The sequence below is a fragment of the Ranitomeya imitator genome, chromosome 2 (genome assembly GCF_032444005.1).
Source record: "Ranitomeya imitator isolate aRanImi1 chromosome 2, aRanImi1.pri, whole genome shotgun sequence".
Lineage (NCBI taxonomy): Eukaryota > Metazoa > Chordata > Amphibia > Anura > Dendrobatidae > Ranitomeya > Ranitomeya imitator.
In genome coordinates, this window is record NC_091283.1 from 247,818,060 (window position 1) to 247,840,073 (window position 22,014).

Below are 22,014 nucleotides of genomic sequence, written 5' to 3' on the forward strand. Positions count from 1 at the left end.
GGCACAGCATTATAAGGAGCACCTATGGGGCCATAAAGGTGCAGAGCATATATGGGGCACAGCATTATAAGGAGCACCTATGGGGCCATAAAGGTGCAGAGCATATAAGGGGCACAGCATTATAAGGAGCACCTATGGGGCCATAAAGGTGCAGAGCATAAATGGGGCACAGCATTATAAGGAGCACCTATGGGGCCATAAAGGTGCAGAGCATATATGGGGCACAGCATTATAAGGAGCACCTATGGGGCCATAAAGGTGCAGAGCATAAATGGGGCACAGCATTATAAGGAGCACCTATGGGGCCATAAAGGTGCAGAGCATAAATGGGGCACAGCATTATAAGGAGCACCTATGGGGCCATAAAGGTGCAGAGCATAAATGGGGCACAGCATTATAAGGAGCATCTATGGGGCCATAAAGGTGCAGAGCATATATGGGGCACAGCATTATAAGGAGCACCTATGGGGCCATAAAGGTGCAGAGCATATAAGGGGCACAGCATTATAAGGAGCACCTATGGGGCCATAAAGGTGCAGAGCATAAATGGGGCACAGCATTATAAGGAGCACCTATGGGGCCATAAAGGTGCAGAGCATATATGGGGCACAGCATTATAAGGAGCACCTATGGGGCCATAAAGGTGCAGAGCATAAATGGGGCACAGCATTATAAGGAGCACCTATGGGGCCATAAAGGTGCAGAGCATAAATGGGGCACAGCATTATAAGGAGCACCTATGGGGCCATAAAGGTGCAGAGCATATATGGGGCACAGCATTATAAGGAGCACCTATGGGGCCATAAAGGTGCAGAGCATATATGGGGCACAGCATTATAAGGAGCATCTATGGGGCCATAAAGGTGCAGAGCATATATGGGGCACAGCATTATAAGGAGCACCTATGGGGCCATAAAGGTGCAGAGCATATAAGGGGCACAGCATTATAAGGAGCACCTATGGGGCCATAAAGGTGCAGAGCATATATGGGGCGCAGCATTATAAGGAGCATCTATGGGGCCATAAAGGTGCAGAGCATATATGGGGCGCAGCATTATAAGGAGCATCTATGGGGCCATAAAGGTGCAGAGCATAAATGGGGCGCAGCATTATAAGGAGCACCTATGGGGCCATAAAGGTGCAGAGCATATATGGGGCGCAGCATTATAAGGAGCACCTATGGGGCCATAAAGGTGCAGAGCATAAATGGGGCACAGCATTATAAGGAGCACCTATGGGGCCATAAAGGTGCAGAGCATATATGGGGCACAGCATTATAAGGAGCACCTATGGGGCCATAAAGGTGCAGAGCATATATGGGGCACAGCATTATAAGGAGCACCTATGGGGCCATAAAGGTGCAGAGCATATAAGGGGCACAGCATTATAAGGAGCACCTATGGGGCCATAAAGGTGCAGAGCATATATGGGGCACAGCATTATAAGGAGCACCTATGGGGCCATAAAGGTGCAGAGCATAAATGGGGCACAGCATTATAAGGAGCATCTATGGGGCCATAAAGGTGCAGAGCATATATGGGGCACAGCATTATAAGGAGCACCTATGGGGCCATAAAGGTGCAGAGCATAAATGGGGCACAGCATTATAAGGAGCACCTATGGGGCCATAAAGGTGCAGAGCATATATGGGGCACAGCATTATAAGGAGCACCTATGGGGCCATAAAGGTGCAGAGCATAAATGGGGCACAGCATTATAAGGAGCACCTATGGGGCCATAAAGGTGCAGAGCATAAATGGGGCACAGCATTATAAGGAGCACCTATGGGGCCATAAAGGTGCAGAGCATAAATGGGGCACAGCATTATAAGGAGCACCTATGGGGCCATAAAGGTGCAGAGCATATATGGGGCACAGCATTATGAGGAGCACCTATGGGGCCATAAAGGTGCAGAGCATATATGGGGCACAGCATTATAAGGAGCACCTATGGGGCCATAAAGGTGCAGAGCATATATGGGGCACAGCATTATAAGGAGCACCTATGGGGCCATAAAGGTGCAGAGCATAAATGGGGCACAGCATTATAAGGAGCACCTATGGGGCCATAAAGGTGCAGAGCATATATGGGGCACAGCATTATAAGGAGCACCTATGGGGCCATAAAGGTGCAGAGCATAAATGGGGCACAGCATTATAAGGAGCACCTATGGGGCCATAAAGGTGCAGAGCATAAATGGGGCACAGCATTATAAGGAGCACCTATGGGGCCATAAAGGTGCAGAGCATAAATGGGGCACAGCATTATAAGGAGCACCTATGGGGCCATAAAGGTGCAGAGCATATATGGGGCACAGCATTATAAGGAGCACCTATGGGGCCATAAAGGTGCAGAGCATATATGGGGCACAGCATTATAAGGAGCACCTATGGGGCCATAAAGGTGCAGAGCATATATGGGGCACAGCATTATAAGGAGCATCTATGGGGCCATAAAGGTGCAGAGCATATATGGGGCACAGCATTATAAGGAGCATCTATGGGGCCATAAAGGTGCAGAGCATAAATGGGGCACAGCATTATAAGGAGCACCTATGGGGCCATAAAGGTGCAGAGCATATATGGGGCACAGCATTATAAGGAGCACCTATGGGGCCATAAAGGTGCAGAGCATAAATGGGGCACAGCATTATAAGGAGCACCTATGGGGCCATAAAGGTGCAGAGCATATATGGGGCACAGCATTATAAGGAGCACCTATGGGGCCATAAAGGTGCAGAGCATATATGGGGCACAGCATTATAAGGAGCACCTATGGGGCCATAAAGGTGCAGAGCATATATGGGGCACAGCATTATAAGGTGCATCTATGGGGCCATAAAGGTGCAGAGCATAAATGGGGCACAGCATTATAAGGAGCACCTATGGGGCCATAAAGGTGCAGAGCATATATGGGGCACAGCATTATAAGGAGCACCTATGGGGCCATAAAGGTGCAGAGCATATATGGGGCACAGCATTATAAGGAGCATTTATGGGGCCATAATCAAAGGTGCAGAGCATATATGGCACAACATAAGGAGCATTTATGGGGCCATAATCAAAGGTGCAGAGCATATATGGCACAGCATTATAAGGAGCATCTATGGGGCCATAATCAACGGTGCAGAGCATTCTATATAGCACAGTTGTATATGGAGCATCTATAGGGCAATAATGAACGGTATGGAGCATCTATTTTTATTTTTGAAATTCACCGGTAAATGCTGCATTTTCTACCCTAGGCTTATACTCGAGTCAATAAGTTTTCCCAGTTTTTTGTGGCAAAATTAGGGGGGTCGGCTTATACTCGGGTCGGCTTATACTCGAGTATATACGGTACATTAAAACTGATGGTATTACTTAAAGAAACGGGGCAAAACTCAGGTTTTCGTTTAACCCCTTAGGTGTAACCGTATCCAGCTGCCCAATCCACTTGGTCTCAAGTTTAGCAAGTGGTACACAAATCTCCCCACCACGTTCATTTGCTGTGATGGTATCAATACCCAAAAATTTAAGGCCAGAGGGGTCACTGTTATGGTGGATTTTGAAGTGCTTTGGTAAAGTCTTCAGTTCCAACGTGTCCTCAGTCGTTTTGGCAGCCACTATACCTCGTACGTGTTCACCAACGCGTACTTTGAATTGCCTTGTAGTCATTCCCACATAAATTAATGAACATGGGCACACCGCATAGTAAATTACTGCCTTCGTGGCACATGTAATGGCATGTTTAATCTTAAAGGTCCGTGTCCCACTGGATTCAGTAAATGTTTCAGCCCGTACCACATTTGGACAGGCCACACATTTGCCGCATTCTTTACATCCATTTTTTGGTGTGCCCTCGGTGGACCGCATCCCCTTGTGGGTGCGGTTCATCGATGACATATTCTTCATCTGGCAGGGTCCTGGAGACACATTACATGAGTTCATGGGGCAGTTGAACCACAACTCGCGCAATCTACATCTGACGTACAAGGTCCACACTGACGAGATGGAATTTTTAGACGTACGTGTGAATAGGGACGCTGACAATTGTCTCTCCACAAATATTTTCCGCAAAAGCACAGCGGTTAACTCTCTGCTACATGTAACCTCGTCTCACCCCCCTCCAATGGTCAATGCTATTCCAATTGGGCAATTCCTACGACTACGGAGAATATGCTCAAATGATGTCGACTTTGAAGAACAAGCGGTGTTGCTGAAAGAGAGATTTATTGAGCGGGGTTACAGTCAGCGTTCTATTAAGAGAGGCTACAACAGAGCCAAGCATACAACACGTCATAAGGCCCTATACGGGAGTCGCCCCCAAAAATCCAATCAGAAGGTGAGATTCATCACCCAGTATAATGGCCAAACTGAAATGATGAGATCGTTACTCTTTAAGTCCTGGGGTATATTACAATCTGATCCCATCCTGTCACAATACGTGGGTGAGGGTCCGAACATCACGTATCGTAGATCCAAGAACTTGGGTGATTATTTGGTGAAAAGCCACTATGATTTTAAACCAACAATCCCCACTTTTCTGGACAGTGGCACACCAAAAAATGGATGTAAAGAATGCGGCAAATGTGTGGCCTGTCCAAATGTGGTACGGGCTGAAACATTTACTGATTCCAGTGGGACACGGACCTTTAAGATTAAACATGCCATTACATGTGCCACAAAGGCAGTAATTTACTATGCGGTGTGCCCATGTTCATTAATTTATGTGGGAATGACTACAAGGCAATTCAAAGTACGCGTTCGTGAACACGTACGAGGTATAGTGGCTGCCAAAACGACTGAGGACACGTTGGAACTGAAGACTTTACCAAAGCACTTCAAAATCCACCTGTGAAGAGCAGAACAAAAAAAGAATTTGTGATAAATATTGACCTGTCCATTCAAGGACATTTTAGCTATAGTATGAAATCCTGTTTTTCCTGTCTGTGGAATTGCCTTTGTACTGTTTGTTGTGAAACTGCCGCCCACGAAACTGTTTTCTTTTGTTTTCTTTCTTTCCTGTTTTGTCTCTTTGTTTAAACATGCAAAACTTGTATAACCACTAAACGTAAGATTTTCTGTGTCGTGTTCTTTAGCGGGTAGTTCTAGTAGAGGAGGATACCTATAGCTCGGGTTCTTGAACTATTTAGGAATTGATCACCTCACGGAGTACGGCATTGAATGAGAGTGAATGTGAATAGAAGGTGTGTGGAAGTTGGGAATAGCCCTATAAGCCGCCCAGGGGGTTGAAACAGAAGAAGTGACTGTCCCACTGGGCAACGTGGTTGCGTCCTTTCGGGGAGACCTCCGCGCCTATGTTCAATCTCTGATCCTGTCTTTGACAAAAACCTGGTGACGGATAAGTGTATGATAGTATGAGCCATCTTCAGAAAGGGTCTCTCTGAAGCCCTTAAAGATGTCATGGTGGGATTTCCCATGCCTGCTGGTCTGAATGAGTCTATGTCCTTGGCCATTCAGATCGATCGGCGCTTGCGTGAGCGTAAAACTGTGCACCATTTGGCGGTACTATCTGAGCATGGGCCTGAGCCTATGCAGTGTGATAGGACTTTGACCAGAGCTGAACGGCAGGAACACAGACGTCGGAATGGGCTGTGTTTTTACTGTGGTGATTCCACTCATGCTATCTCCGATTGTCCTAAGCGCACTAAGCGGTTCGCTAGGTCTGCCACCATTGGTACGGTACAGTCAAAATTTCTATTGTCCGTTACACTGATTTGTTCTTTGTCTTCCTACTCTGTTATGGCATTTGTGGATTCAGGCGCTGCCCTGAATTTGATGGACTTGGAGTATGCTAGGCGCTGTGGTTTTTTCTTGGAGCCCTTGCAGCATCCTATTCCATTGAGAGGAATTGATGCTACGCCTTTGGCCAAGAATAAGCCTCAGTACTGGACCCAATTGACCATGTGCATGGCTCCTGCACATCAGGAGGATATCCGTTTTTTGGTGTTACATAATCTGCATGATGTGGTCGTTTTAGGGTTACCATGGCTACAGGTCCATAATCCAGTATTGGACTGGAAATCTATGTCTCTGTCCAGCTGGGGTTGCCAGGGGGTACATGGTGATGTTCCATTTTTGTCAATTTCGTCTTCTACTCCTTCTGAAGTTCCGGAGTTTTTGTCGGATTATCAGGATGTATTTGATGAGCCCAAAGCCAGTGCCCTACCTCCTCATAGGGATTGCGATTGTGCAATTAATTTGATTCCTGGTAGTAAGTTTCCTAAGGGCCGATTGTTCAATTTATCTGTGCCAGAACACGCCGCTATGCGGAGTTATATAAAGGAATCCTTGGAGAAAGGCCATATTCGCCCATCGTCATCACCGTTGGGAGCAGGGTTCTTTTTTGTGGCCAAGAAGGATGGTTCTTTGAGACCTTGTATTGATTACCGCCTTCTTAATAAAATTACTGTCAAATTTTAGTATCCTTTGCCGTTGCTGTCCGACTTGTTTGCTCGTATTAAAGGGGCTAGTTGGTTTACCAAGATAGACCTTCGAGGGGCGTATAATCTTGTGCGTATTAAACGGGGCGATGAATGGAAAACAGCATTTAATATGCCCGAGGGCCATTTTGAGTACCTGGTGATGCCATTCGGGCTTTCGAATGCTCCATCAGTATTTCAGTCCTTTAAGCATGACATCTTCCGAGAGTACCTGGATAAATTCCTGATTGTGTATTTGGATGATATTTTGGTCTTTTCGGATGATTGGGAGTCTCATGTGAAGCAGGTCAGAATGGTGTTCCAGGTCCTTCGTGCTAATTCTTTGTTTGTGAAGGGGTCAAAGTGTCTCTTTGGAGTTCAGAAGGTTTCATTTTTGGGGTTCATTTTTTCCCCTTCTACTGTCGAGATGGATCCTGTTAAAGTCCAGGCCATTCATGATTGGACTCAGCCGACATCTGTGAAGAGCCTGCAAAAGTTCCTGGGCTTTGCTAATTTTTATTGTCGCTTCATCGCTAATTTTTCTAGTGTTGCTAAACCGTTGACTGATTTGACCAAGAAGGGTGCTGATGTGGTCAATTGGTCTTCTGCGGCCGTGGATGCTTTTCAGGAATTGAAGCGTCGTTTTTCTTCTGCCCCTGTGTTGTGCCAGCCAGATGTTTCGCTCCCTTTTCAGGTTGAGGTTGATGCCTCTGAGATTGGAGCAGGGGCTGTTTTGTCGCAAAGAAGTTCTGATGGCTCGAGAATGAAGCCATGTGCTTTCTTTTCTAGAAAGTTTTCGCCTGCTGAGCGCAATTATGATGTTGGTAATCGAGAATTGTTGGCCATGAAGTGGGCATTCGAGGAGTGGCGTCATTGGCTTGAAGGAGCCAAGCATCGCGTGGTGGTCTTGACAGATCACAAAAATTTGACTTATCTTGAGTCTGCCAAACGGTTGAATCCGAGACAGGCTCGATGAGCGTTATTTTTCTCCCGTTTTGATTTTGTGGTTTCGTACCTTCCGGGCTCTAAGAATGTGAAGGCTGATGCCCTGTCAAGGAGTTTTGTGCCTGACTCTCCGGGTGTTTCTGAGCCGGCAGGTATTCTCAAAGAGGGGATAATTTTGTCTGCCATCTCCCCTGATTTGCGGCGGGTGCTGCAAAAATTTCAGGCTGATAGACCTGACCGTTGCCCAGCAGAGAAACTGTTTGTCCCTGATAAATGGACTAGCAGAGTTATCTCTGAGCTTCATTGTTCGATGTTGGCTGGGCATCCTGGAATCTTTGGTACCAGAGATTTGGTGGCTAGATCCTTTTGGTGGCCTTCTTTGTCACGGGATGTGCGTTCTTTTGTGCAGTCCTGTGGGACTTGTGCTCGGGCTAAGCCCTGCTGTTCGTGGGTTGCTTTTGCCCTTGCCGATCCCGAAGAGGCCCTGGACGCATATTTCTATGGATTTTATTTCGGATCTCCCCGTCTCTCAAAAGATGTCGGTCATTTGGGTGGTTTGTGATCGCTTTTCTAAGATGATCCATTTGGTACCCTTGTCTAAATTGCCTTCCTCCTCTGATTTGGTGCCATTGTTTTTCCAGCATGTGGTTCGTTTACATGGCATTCCGGAGAACATCGTTTCGGACAGAGGTTCTCAGTTTGTTTCGAGGTTTTGGCGATCCTTTTGTGCTAGGATGGGCATTGATTTGTCTTTTTCCTCAGCTTTCCATCCTCAGACAAATGGCCAAACCGAACGAACTAATCAGACGTTGGAAACATATCTGAGATGCTTTGTTTCTGCTGATCAGGATGATTGGGTGTCCTTTTTGCCGTTGGCTGAGTTAGCCCTTAATAATCGGGCCAGCTCGGCTACTTTGGTTTCGCCGTTTTTCTGCAATTCTGGTTTCCATCCTCGTTTCTCTTCAGGGCAGGTTGAGTCTTCGGACTGTCCTGGTGTAGATACTGTGTTGAATAGGTTGCAGCAGATTTGGACTCATGTGGTGGACAATTTGACATTGTCCCAGGAGAAGGCTCAACGTTTCGCTAACCGCCGGCGCTGTGTGGGTCCCCGACTTCGTGTTGGGGATTTAGTTTGGCTGTCGTCTCGTTATGTTCCTATGAAGGTTTCCTCTCCTAAGTTTAAGCCTCGTTTCATTGGTCCGTATAAAATTTCTGAGGTTATCAATCCTGTGTCATTTCGTTTGGCCCTTCCAGATTCTTTTGCCATCCATAATGTGTTCCATAGGTCATTGTTGCGGAGATACGTGGCGCCTGTGGTTCCATCCGTTGACCCTCCTGCTCCGGTGTTGGTTGAGGGGGAGTTGGAGTATGTGGTGGAGAAGATTTTGGATTCTCGTATTTCGAGACGGAAGCTCCAGTTCTTGGTCAAGTGGAAGGGTTATGGTCAGGAGGATAATTCCTGGGTTTTTGCCTCTGATGTTCATGCGGCCGATCTGGTTCGTGCCTTTCATTTGGCTCATCCTGGTCGGCCTGGGGGCTCTCGTGAGGGTTCAGTGACCCCTCCTCAAGGGGGGGTACTGTTGTGAATTCTGTTTTCGGGCTCCCTCCTGTGGTCATGAATGGTACTTCGGCTGGTTCTGTCCATGGACTTTCTCTGATGCCTGTGGGTGTTTCTGAGATTCCTTCCACAGGTGACGAGGCTAATTCGTTAGTGAGCTGCTCTATTTAACTCCACTTGAATCCTTGTCCGATGCCAGCTGTCAATGTTGTAGCATTGGTCTAGTTCGCTCTTGGATCTTCCTGGTTACCTGTTTTCTCCAGCAGAAGCTAAGTTTCGCTTTGTTTTTTTCTTGTTTGTTTTTTTTCTGACCAGCATGCTTATGTGAATTTTGCCTTGCTTGCTGGAAGCTCTGGGACGCAGAGGGGCGCCTCCGCTCCGTTAGTCGGTGTGGAAGGTATTTTTCCCTGCACTCTCTGTGTGGCTTTTTGTAGGGTTTTGTGCTGACTGCAAAGTGACCTTTCCTATCTTCTGTCTGTTTAGTAAGTCGGGCCTCTCTTTGCTAAATCTATTTCATCTCTGTGTTTGTGATTTCATCTTACTCACAGTCAATATATGTGGGGGGCTGCCTTTTCCTTTGGGGAATTGTCTCTGAGGCAAGATAGGCTTATTTTTCCTATCTCTAGGGCTAGCTAGTTCTGAGGCTGTGACGAGGCGCCTAGATCATGATATGAGCGCTCCACGGCTATTTCTAGTGTACGTGATAGGATTAGGGATTGCGGTCAGCAGAGGTTCCACTTCCCAGAGCTTGTCCTGTATTAATGTGCTATCAGATCTTTTCTGGTGCTCTAACTACCAGGTCCACTATTTGTTCTAACCACCAGATCATAACAGTCCCACATATGAAAGAGCAGCATCAGCGGTGGTGTCTGACTGCTGGATCCAGGTTTCAGTAAGAGCCAGGAGATTAAGAGAATTAGAAAGGAAGAAGTCATGAATGAAGGAGAGTTTATTACACACAGAGCGAGAATTCCAAAGGGCACAATTGAAGGATACAGAAGGCATGCATGGAATATTAATAAGGTTAGAGGGGTTTCTGAGTGTAGCAGTTGGGAGGTTTGACTGGCTATAACATGGGGGGCCGGGGTTGGGAGAGATGTCTCCAGCAACTAGGAGAAGGAGGATAGAAAGAGTGAGCAGATGGTTAAGTGATTTGTGGGAGCGTCTCGTGTTGGATGGTGGGACTGAATGGATCTGTGTTGTTAAGCAATGTGAACAGAGCATGAGTGCTATAAATAGAGGAGAGGACAGAGAGGCCGATATGGATGGAATGTAAAGAGTTTATGCAAGGGCGGTGAATGTGAGTGAATGCAGCAGCCAGGATATAGATTATACAAATACATATGGTGAGTATTTGTTCTGTTTCAAATGAATAGTGAATATATTTAGTTTTTCTTACCTGTCTCCTGCCCTGTCTAACTGCCATGTTATAACTGCGAATACTTAGAAAAAAGTACTTTGAATAAATGAACACGAATAATAGTGCACGAATGCACCCCTGCACGAATGCATCCCCAAAGTATGTCTACATTTATAGAAGGCTGGCTCATAGATCTTACTTTTTTTTCCCCCTCTCGTTACCAATCAATCTAACTCAGTTGAGACAGCAGGACACAATAAATGTAGTGAACAGATAAACAAATGTCCAAGTCTACATGGATCATATACCGCTTTGAAACAGTTATGTGATCTCTCTGCATAAGGACAAAAAGAAGTGAGTTAAATATCTAGAAACAAAAACAATTGCATAAAAAGATGGCTAACAAATATAGATATATGCAGGATTCAATGCCGAAGATAGAATGAGTCAGATACCATTCAGGCTGCTTGCTGTCAGGGACTGGAGCAATAGACATGCAGGATAATTCAGTTCAGAGAATGGATGATAAGTTTACCATTCAGGCTGCTTGCTGTCAGGGAATGGAGCAATAGACATGCAGGATATTTCAGTTATTTCAGATATTTCAGGCATAAAGACCCCCTTAGGATGTTTATATAGGATTTACCTGGTTGATCCTGCCCTCCTTACCGCCGCTGCGGTTGACCACGCTGTAATGCCTCACCCGAGGCCGCCGTTGCGGCCGGCGCCATTCTCCCTAGCTGGACGCGACCAGAAGTGACGCGGCCGTCGCGGCCGGAAGTGACACGGCCACTGGACACGGAAGTGGCCGCTTGGAAGCGGTCTCTGGCAAAAGCTGCGGCTGCATGCTGGAACCAGCCGCATGATGGAAGCGGCCGCCGCACTCACCCCCCAGCAGACCCAGCGCCCGGACCGAGAGCCCCACCGAGTGGAGGAGATGGATCCGACCCCAGGAGCAGCGCTACATTGGGGAGGCTGAGGGACCCCCCATAGCAGGTATCAGCCGCAGATGTCTTGCGGCAGGGAAGGGAAAGGCTGGGCCCCCCGATCCCCACCATCTGCACAGCACCGTCAGAGGAAAAGCTTGCCGTTCCTATCCACAGTGGAACAGAAAAAACACTGGTGGGTGGAGTGGGGAGGGTCCTTTTAACCGCTTGTTGTTCCTGTCCCACTGAGGGTAAGAAGGACATCCTCCAATGGTGCTGTCAGGTGGTGAACTGGAAAGTACTTTTTTTTCACAAAAATTTCCTTTTAGCCCCAATTTTTTCATTTTCTCACCCGCAACAGGATAAAATCGATCCTACAATTTGTTGGGCAATTTCTCCAGAGTACACCGATGCCTCATATGTGGGGGTAAATGTTGTGAGAGGCAATTCAGTAACACAATGTACATAGCGATCAGAGCACATACAGTGATCTGACAATAACCCAAAATAATAGAACGAGCTCTGAGATGTGGGAACTCTGTAGACCGCAATTCCTGATCCTCTCCAAACACAACTAGAGGCAGCTGTGGATTGCGCCTAACGCTCCCTATGCAACTCGGCACAGCCTGAGAAACTAACTAGCCTGAAGATAGAAAAATAAGCCTACCTTGCCTCAGAGAAATACCCCAAAGGAAAAGGCAGCCCCCCACATATAATGACTGTAAGTAAGATGAAAAGACAAACGTAGGGATTAAATAGATTCAGCAAAGTGAGGCCCGGTATTCTAGACAGAACGAGGATAGGAAAGATAACTTTGCGGTCTACACAAAACCCTAAAGAAAACCACGCAAAGGGGGCAAAAAGACCCTCCGTACCGAACTAACGGCACGGAGGTACACCCCTTGCGTCCCAGAGCTTCCAGCAAAACAAATAGACAAGCTGGACAGAAAAAATAGCAACAAATAGCAAAGAAGCACTTAGCTATGCAGAGCAGCAGGCCACAGGAATGATCCAGAGATACACAAGTCCAACACTGGAACATTGACAGGAAGCATGGATCAAAGAATTAGGTGGAGTTAAGTAGAGAAGCAGCTAACGAGCTCACCAGATCACCTGAGGGAGGAAACTCAGAATCTGCAGTACCACTTTCCTCCACAAACGGAAGCTCCCAGAGAGAATCAGCCAAAGTACCACTTGTGACCACAGGAGTGAACTCTGCCACAGAATTCACAACAGTACCCCCCCCTTGAGGAGGGGTCACCGAACCCTCACCAGAGCCCCCAGGCCGACCAGGATGAGCCACATGAAAGGCACGAACAAGATCGGGAGCATGGACATCAGAAGCAAAAACCCAGGAATTATCTTCCTGAGCATAACCCTTCCATTTAACCAGATACTGGAGTTTCCGTCTTGAAACACGAGAATCCAAAATCTTCTCCACAATATACTCCAATTCCCCCTCCACCAAAACCGGGGCAGGAGGCTCAACAGATGGAACCATAGGTGCCACGTATCTCCGCAACAATGACCTATGGAATACGTTATGTATGGAAAAAGAATCTGGGAGGGTCAGACGAAAAGACACAGGATTAAGAACCTCAGAAATCCTATACGGACCAATAAAACGAGGTTTAAACTTAGGAGAGGAAACCTTCATAGGAATATAACGAGAAGATAACCAAACCAGATCCCCAACACGAAGTCGGGGACCCACACGGCGTCTGCGATTAGCGAAAAGCTGAGCCTTCTCCTGGGACAAGGTCAAATTGTCCACTACCTGAGTCCAAATCTGCTGCAACCTGTCCACCACAGTATCCACACCAGGACAGTCTGAAGACTCAACCTGTCCTGAAGAGAAACGAGGATGGAACCCAGAATTGCAGAAAAACGGCGAAACCAAGGTAGCCGAGCTGGCCCGATTATTAAGGGCGAACTCAGCCAAAGGCAAAAAGGACACCCAGTCATCCTGATCAGCAGAAACAAAGCATCTCAGATATGTTTCCAAGGTCTGATTGGTTCGTTCGGTCTGGCCATTAGTCTGAGGATGGAAAGCCGAGGAAAAAGACAAGTCAATGCCCATCCTACCACAAAAGGCTCGCCAAAACCTCGAAACAAACTGGGAACCTCTGTCAGAAACAATATTCTCTGGAATGCCATGCAAACGAACCACATGCTGGAAGAACAAAGGCACCAAATCAGAGGAGGACGGCAATTTAGACAAGGGTACCAGATGGACCATCTTAGAAAAGCGATCACAGACCACCCAAATGACTGATATCTTTTGAGAAACGGGAAGGTCAGAAATAAAATCCATAGAGATATGTGTCCAAGGCCTCTTCGGGACCGGCAAGGGCAAAAGCAACCCACTGGCACGAGAACAGCAGGGCTTAGCCCGAGCACAAATCCCACAGGACTGCACAAAAGTACGCACATCCCGCGACAGAGACGGCCACCAAAAGGATCTAGCCACTAACTCTCTGGTACCAAAGATTCCAGGATGACCAGCCAACACCGAACAATGAAGTTCAGAGATAACTCTATTCATCCACCTATCAGGGACAAACAGTTTCTCCGCTGGGCAACGATCAGGTTTATTAACCTGAAATTTTTGCAGCACCCGCCGCAAATCAGGGGAGATGGCAGACACAATTACTCCTTCCTTGAGGATACCCGCCGGCTCAGATAAACCCGGAGAGTCGGGCACAAAACTCCTAGACAGAGCATCCGCCTTCACATTTTTAGAGCCCGGAAGGTACGAAATCACAAAGTCAAAACGGGCAAAAAACAACGACCAACGAGCTTGTCTAGGATTCAAGCGCTTGGCAGACTCGAGATAAGTCAAGTTCTTATGATCAGTCAATACCACCACGCGATGCTTAGCTCCTTCAAGCCAATGACGCCACTCCTCGAATGCCCACTTCATGGCCAGCAACTCTCGGTTGCCCACATCATAATTTCGCTCAGCAGGCGAAAACTTCCTGGAAAAGAAAGCGCATGGTTTCATCACTGAGCAACCAGGACCTCTCTGTGACAAAACAGCCCCTGCTCCAATCTCAGAAGCATCAACCTCGACCTGGAACGGAAGAGAAACATCTGGTTGACACAACACAGGGGCAGAAGAAAAACGACGCTTCAACTCTTGAAAAGCCTCCACAGCAGCAGAAGACCAATTGACCAAATCAGCACCCTTCTTGGTCAAATCGGTCAATGGTTTGGCAACACTAGAAAAATTGCAGCTGAAGCGACGATAAAAATTAGCAAAGCCCAGGAACTTTTGCAGACTTTTCAGAGATGTCGGCTGAGTCCAATCATGGATGGCTTGGACCTTAACAGGGTCCATCTCGATAGCAGAAGGGGAAAAGATGAACCCCAAAAATGAAACCTTCTGCACACCAAAGAGACACTTAGATCCCTTCACAAACAAAGAATTAGCACGCAGGACCTGAAAAACCATTCTGACCTGCTTCACATGAGACTCCCAATCATCCGAGAAGATCAAAATGTCATCCAAGTACACAATCAGGAATTTATCCAGGTACTCACGGAAGATGTCATGCATAAAGGATTGAAACACTGATGGAGCATTGGCAAGTCCGAACGGCATCACTAGATACTCAAAATGACCCTCGGGCGTATTAAATGCAGTTTTCCATTCATCGCCTTGCCTGATTCTCACCAGATTATACGCACCACGAAGATCTATCTTAGTGAACCAACTAGCCCCCTTAATCCGAGCAAACAAATCAGATAACAATGGCAAGGGGTACTGAAATTTAACAGTGATCTTATTAAGAAGGCGATAATCCATACACGGTCTCAGCGAACCATCCTTCTTGGCTACAAAAAAGAACCCTGCTCCTAATGGCGACGATGACGGGCGAATATGCCCCTTCTCCAGGGATTCCTTCACATAACTGCGCATAGCGGTGTGCTCAGGCACGGATAAATTAAACAGTCAACCTTTTGGGAATTTACTACCAGGAATCAAATTGATAGCACAATCACAATCCCTATGCGGAGGTAGGGCATCGGACTTGGGCTCATCAAATACATCCCGGTAATCAGACAAGAACTCTGGAACCTCAGAAGGGGTGGATGACGAAATTGACAGAAATGGAACATCACCATGTACCCCCTGACAACCCCAGCTGGACACCAACATGGAATTCCAATTCAATACTGGATTATGGGCTTGTAGCCATGGCAACCCCAACACGACCACATCATGCAGATTATGCAACACCAGAAAGCGAATAACCTCCTGATGTGCAGGAGCCATGCACATGGTCAGCTGGGTCCAGTATTGAGGCTTATTCTTGGCCAAAGGTGTAGCATCAATTCCTCTCAATGGAATAGGACACTGCAAGGGCTCCAAGAAAAACCCACAACGTTTAGCATAATCCAAGTCCATCAAATTCAGGGCAGCGCCTGAATCCACAAACGCCATGACAGAATACGACGACAAGGAGCATTTCAAGGTAACGGACAGAAGAAATTTTGACTGTACAGTACCAATGGCGGCAGACCTAGCGAACCGCTTAGTGCGCTTAGGACAATCAGAGATAGCATGAGTGGAATCACCACAGTAGAAACACAGCCCATTCAGACGTCTGCGTTCTTGCCGTTCAACTCTGGTCATAGTCCTATCGCACTGCATAGGCTCAGGTTTAATCTCAGGTAATACCGCCAAATGGTGCACAGATTTACGCTCACGCAAGCGTCGACCGATCTGAATGGCCAAACACATAGACTCATTCAAACCAGCGGGCATAGGAAATCCCACCATGACATCCTTAATGGCTTCAGAGAGACCCTTTCTGAAAATGGCTGCAAGCGCAGATTCATTCCATTGAGTGAGCACGGACCATTTTCTACATTTCTGGCAATATAGCTCTATCTCATCCTGAGCCTGACAAAGAGCCAGCAAATTCTTTTCTGCCTGATCTACTGAATTAGGCTCATCGTACAGCAATCCAAGCGCCAGGAAAAACGCATCGATATTACTTAATGCAGGATCTCCTGACGCAAGAGAAAATGCCCAGTCCTGAGGGTCGCCACGCAAAAAAGAAATGACGATCCTAACCTGTTGCGCTGGGTCACCAGAGGAGCGAGGTTTCAAAGCCAGAAACAGTTTACAATTATTCTTGAAACTCAGAAATTTAGTTCTATCTCCAAAAACAAATCTGGAATAGGAATTCTCGGTTCTAACAAAGAATTCTGAACCACAAAATCTTGAATATCTTGAATTCTTGCAGTGAGCTGATCTACACATGAAGACAGACCTTTAATGTCCATTGTAACACCTGTGTCCTGAACCACCCAAATGTCAAGGGGAAAAAAAAGACAAATCACAGGGCAAAGGAAAAAAAATGGTCTCAGAACTTCTTTTTTCCCTCTATTGAGAATCATTAGTACTTTTGGCTTCCTGTACTGTTGTGATAGGCAATTCAGTAACACAATGTACATAGCGATCAGAGCACATGCAGTGATCTGACAATAACCCAAAATAATAGAACGAGCTCTGAGACGTGGGAACTCTGTAGACCGCAATTCCTGATCCTCTCCAAACACAACTAGAGGCAGCTGTGGATCGCGCCTAACGCTCCCTATGCAACTCGGCACAGCCTGAGAAACTAACTAGCCTGAAGATAGAAAAATAAGCCTACCTTGCCTCAGAGAAATACCCCAAAGGAAAAGGCAGCCCCCCACATATAATGACTGTGAGTAAGATGAAAAGACAAACGTAGGGATTACATAGATTCAGCAAAGTGAGGCCCGATATTCTAGACAGAACGAGGATAGGAAAGATAACTTTGCGGTCTATACAAAACCCTAAAGAAAACCACGCAAAGGGGGCAAAAAGACCCTCCGTACCGAACGAACGGCACGGAGGTACACCCCTTGCGTCCCAGAGCTTCCAGCAAAACAAATAGACAAGCTGGACAGAAAAAATAGCAACAAATAGCAAAGAAGCACTTAGCTATGCAGAGCAGCAGGCCACAGGAATGATCCAGAGATACACAAGTCCAACACTGGAACATTGACAGGAAGCATGGATCAAAGAATTAGGTGGAGTTAAGTAGAGAAGCAGCTAACGAGCTCACCAGATCACCTGAGGGAGGAAACTCAGAAGCTGCAGTACCACTTTCCTCCACAAACGGAAGCTCCCAGAGAGAATCAGCCGAAGTACCACTTGTGACCACAGGAGTGAACTCTGCCACAGAATTCACAACAGGTAAACCACTGTTTGGGTGCACGGCAGGGCTCGGAAGGGAAGGAGAGCCATTTGACTTTTTGAATGGAAAATTAGCTCCAATCGTTAGTGGACACTATGTCGTGTTTGGAGAGCCCCTGTGAGCCTAAACATTGGAGCTCCTCCACAAGTGACCCCATTTTGGAAACTAGACCCCCCGGGGAACTTATCTAGATGTGTGGAGAGCACTTTGAACCCTCAAGTGCTTCAGAGAAGTTTATAACGCAGAGCCGTGAAAATAAAAATATCATTTTTTCCTTTCAAAAAATGGTTTTTTTTAGCCCGCGATTTTATTTTTACAAGGGTAACAGGAGAAATTGGGCCCCAAAAGTTGTTGTCCAGTTTGTCCTGAGTACGCTGATACCCAAAATGTGGGGAAGGGGGGGAACCACTGTTTGGGCACACGTCGGGGCTCACAAGGGAAGTAGTGACGTTTTGGAATGCAGACTTTGATGGTATGGTCTGCAGGCGTCATGTTACGTTTGACGAGCCCCTGATGTGACTTAACAGTAGAAACTCCCCACAAGTGACCCCATTTTGGAAACTATACCCCCCTTAAGGAACTTATATTGATGTGTGGTGAGCACTTTGAACCCACAAGTGCTTCACAGAATTTTATAACGCAGAGCCGTAAAAATAATCTTTTTTTTTTCCACAAAAATAATTATTTAGCCTCCAATTTTGTTATTTTCCCAAGGGTAACAGAAGAAATTTGACCCCCAAAGTTGTTGTGCAAATTTTCCAGAGTACGCTGATGCCCCATATGTTGGGGGAGACCACTGTTTGGGCGCACGTCGGGGCTCGGAAGGGAGGGAGCACCGTTTGACTTTTTGAACGCAAGATTGGCTGGAATCCCCTCAATTATAACTCCAACACTAACCCCAACACACACCTAACCCTAATCCCAAGCCTAACTCTAATTCCAACCCCAACCCTAATTCTAACCCCAATTCCAACCCTAGCCCTATTTCCAAAACTAACTCTAACCCTAATTCTAACCCTAACTATAACCCCAATTCTAACCCTAATTCTAACCCTAACCCTAGTGGAAAAATAAAAATAAATTTATTTTCTTTATTTCATTATTTTCCCTACCTATGGGGGCGATAAAAGGGGTGGGTTTATTTACTATTTTTTTATTTTGATCATTGTGATAGAACCTATCACAGTGATCAAAATGTACCTGAAATAAATGAATGAATCTGCCGGCCGGCAGATTCGGCTGGTGCACTGCGCATGCGTCCGCCATTATGGAAGACTGACAGACATCGGGAGGGACACCGGGACTTGTGAGGTACGGAGGGTGGGATTGGACTACGGGGGGAGCAGAGGACAGGATGGAGGGGAGAGGAGAGCAGCGGAGGACAGGACAGAGGGGAGGAAAGACTGACGTCAGCAAATCGCCGCCATCAGTCGGTGGCTGGGGGCAGATTACGGTCTCCAACCGTGGCCGATGATATTGCAGCATCGGCCATGGCTGGATTGTAATAATTCCACCAAGTTTCATACTGATTACAATCATACCTGGTGATGAAATCCGTCTTGTGGCTGTTATTTAATTTGTATTTGTAGTTTTCAGTTAATGAAATTCTCGTGCTCTGGGGAGGGGCTGTGGGTGGGGCTGTGGGCAGCCTGTGGGCGGGGCTTTATGTGTTGTTCTGATTACATATTCATCTGTATTGGCTTATGACAGGTCGCTGATCCCTCACTGACCTGCCCCCCATTTTTACATAATGCATATAATGGCATTGATATTATTGTTGATAATGCCTATAATATTGTGACTATTGGGAGGCTTAGAAAAAAATTACATCCAGCAAAACGTCACCGCTGGAGTCATTTTGCTGGATGTAATTTTTTTTTCTAATCCTCTCAATAACAATATGATAGGCATTATCAACAATAATTATCAATGCTATTATATGCATTATGTAAAAATGGGGGCAGGTGAGTAATGCATCAGTGACCTGTCATAGGCCAATACAGATGCATATGTAATCAGAGCACCACATAAAACCCCGCCCACAGCCCCGCCCCAGATAAAGCCCCACCCACAGCCCCACCCCAGAGCAGCACATAAAGCTCCAAAGCTCCACCCATAGCCCCGCCCCAGAGCACGAGAATCTCATTAACTGAAAACTACAAATACAGATTACACAACAGTAAACCAGAGTTGCATTCATTTATGGTGGACCATTGGAGCTACTATGAATCCTGACCAGAAGATTACAGAAAATAATATTGCTCCCCATTTCAGGAGAGATTGTGCAGTAATCTGAATTTCTTAGGATCAAAAACAATGTAATTTATGAGGTGGAGAGAATCCATGAAACCAGGGCTGGAGCCAACACATCTCCTGCAGGCGGGAATAAATGTATATTACAGCCATCAGCCACGCACAGCTCAGAGATATATCATGGCACCGGTGTGATGGGTTTATGTAGATTATCACAATCCTCCTGGAAGTTAGTCGGTTTTAATACAAATTGAAAAGTCAGGATAAAGGGAAACTCTGTTATTATACAGAAATTCACACTTGGCCTCACTGCACATTTAATGTTGTCCATCATAAAAGTGAAGTTTGGCCAGAAAGACTGGACCTGGTCTTGTAGGGACCATATGATCACATTCAGCAGCACAGAAGGGAGAGAAGGGAGATTCCTCCGATAAGATCTCAGGGTTCTAGGAAGCCAACAGCATCATCACCCTCCGCTTTCTCTTACAGTCCATCAGAATATTTTTCTTCAAGTGATTTTCTATTTTGTCAGCACATTCTACGTACGCTGTCATTTGGTTTTATAGTTTACAGATCTGGGCAGGTAACAGCGTCTCCTAAACCCAGGGGGTAGGTGGATCTACCGGGTTGTAAGATCGATAGAAAAGAAATTTCAATGACCAAAGTCATTAGAACAGTTTTGGGTGGAGGAGAATGTTGTGGTCTAGAGGTAAAATGGTGATCATGGTAATACGGCCGGACTACACCACCGATAAAGCAGCCACAGCCGGTGATGAGAAGAATCTGTGACTTCTCTGCATTTAGTGGTCACTACTCACCTGGGTAGCCATATGTAGGAATCTCCTCTTTACACCGCTCATCCCCCTCACATATGTCTCTGCAGTATTAATATGGGTCAGATCTTCACCCTGAAACAAATATTATAAAAGTCACCAACAGATGGAGAAGTCACATCTATGATCAGCTCTAATCCTGCCATCTCCACCGTTGTCATTACACAAGTATAAAACATATAATACTGGTGGATAAAACAAGACTGAGCACAAGACCTTCACCGGCGTCTACACATCATAGGGGAGATCTCCTGACACCTTATCTCCATCTACCTGATGATCCTGAGGAGCATTGGGATCTTCTTGGTTACAGTCCTGTGGAAGAAGAGGACGGGGACATCTCTCTGGTGTTGTCCTCCTACTGGATAGATCTGGAGGAAACACATACAGGGACTGAATTCATTCTTTACATACAGATGATTATAGGCCGTGTGTATTTAGTCCTGTCTATTACCTGGTGATGTGAGGGGCTGGAGAACCTCCATTATGACGCTCTTGTACAGATCTCTGTGTCCTTCTAAATACTCCCACTCCTCCATGGAGAAATAGACAACGACATCCTGACACCTTATAGGAACCTGACACATACAATGATACCGTCATCCCTCCGATCCCTTCATAGTGTTACTGTATAATGTCCCAGCATTCCCAGCAGTGTCACCTCTCCAGTCAGCAGCTCAATCATCTTGTAGATGAGTTCTAGGATCTTCTGGTCATTGATGTCCTCATGGATCAGGGGGTGAGGTGGAGGCCCCATGATTGGGCTTAGGGGTCTTCCCCATCCCTCAGAAACAGGGTCCTGACAACGATCACTAGAGGTCTTCTTCACCACTGTGTAATCCTGGTAATGGAGAGACACATTAATAAATCTCACTACAGACATTTCCGGAGTCCTCACCTCTCCAGTTCTGTCCATCTGTTATTCCCATAGATAAGAATGATGTAATGTGACGTCATCAGAATCTCTCACCTCTCCAGTAAGCTGGAAGAGGATCTCTAGGGTGAGGTGTAATATCCTCTCCGCCATCTTGTCTCTGTCCATATCCATCTGTGATGGGTAAATCAGGAAAATGTTCTTTTGTAGAAGATCTTCACTGAGAGGATCCGATATTGTGGAGACCTGAATGAGAAGATGAGCCGATGTAACATCATAAGAATCCGGTGTAATAATACAATTACTGGAGATAATAAGGGAAACATATGAGGAGATTTATTATTTTACAGTATTTAGTTTCCTTCTTTACATCTACTAATAAATCCTATATATTTAGCCCTCAGACAACAAGCAGTTTCCTCCTCGGAGTCGGCAGCTGAATACGTTTCTCATAGACTCATCTTCCATAACGCTAATTCTCGTCTCATTTACCGACCCTGGAATCGGCATTAGCAATACTGCAGGAGATATTCATTACACGCGACATGAGAAATAACTACTTTATGGTGAGGACGACATCTTCATCTTCTACTACGGCTCTAGAG

The 22,014-nt window shown here is 46.2% G+C and overlaps 1 protein-coding gene across 1 annotated transcript in view; it reads right to left on the reverse strand.

Annotated features, from left to right (window-relative positions):
* LOC138662900 (oocyte zinc finger protein XlCOF22-like) overlaps positions 1-21,059 on the reverse strand; it is a 115,964-nt gene extending 94,905 nt beyond the window's left edge. The window contains exons 1-2 of the mRNA XM_069748898.1: positions 20,990-21,059; positions 20,809-20,906 (exon numbers count right to left, since the gene is read on the reverse strand). Of these exons, the coding sequence (XP_069604999.1) occupies positions 20,809-20,906; positions 20,990-21,020 (129 nt within the window). The 5' untranslated portion in view covers positions 21,021-21,059. The remainder of the gene's footprint in view (positions 1-20,808; positions 20,907-20,989) is intronic.
* Between the last annotated feature and the right edge of the window lie 955 nt (positions 21,060-22,014).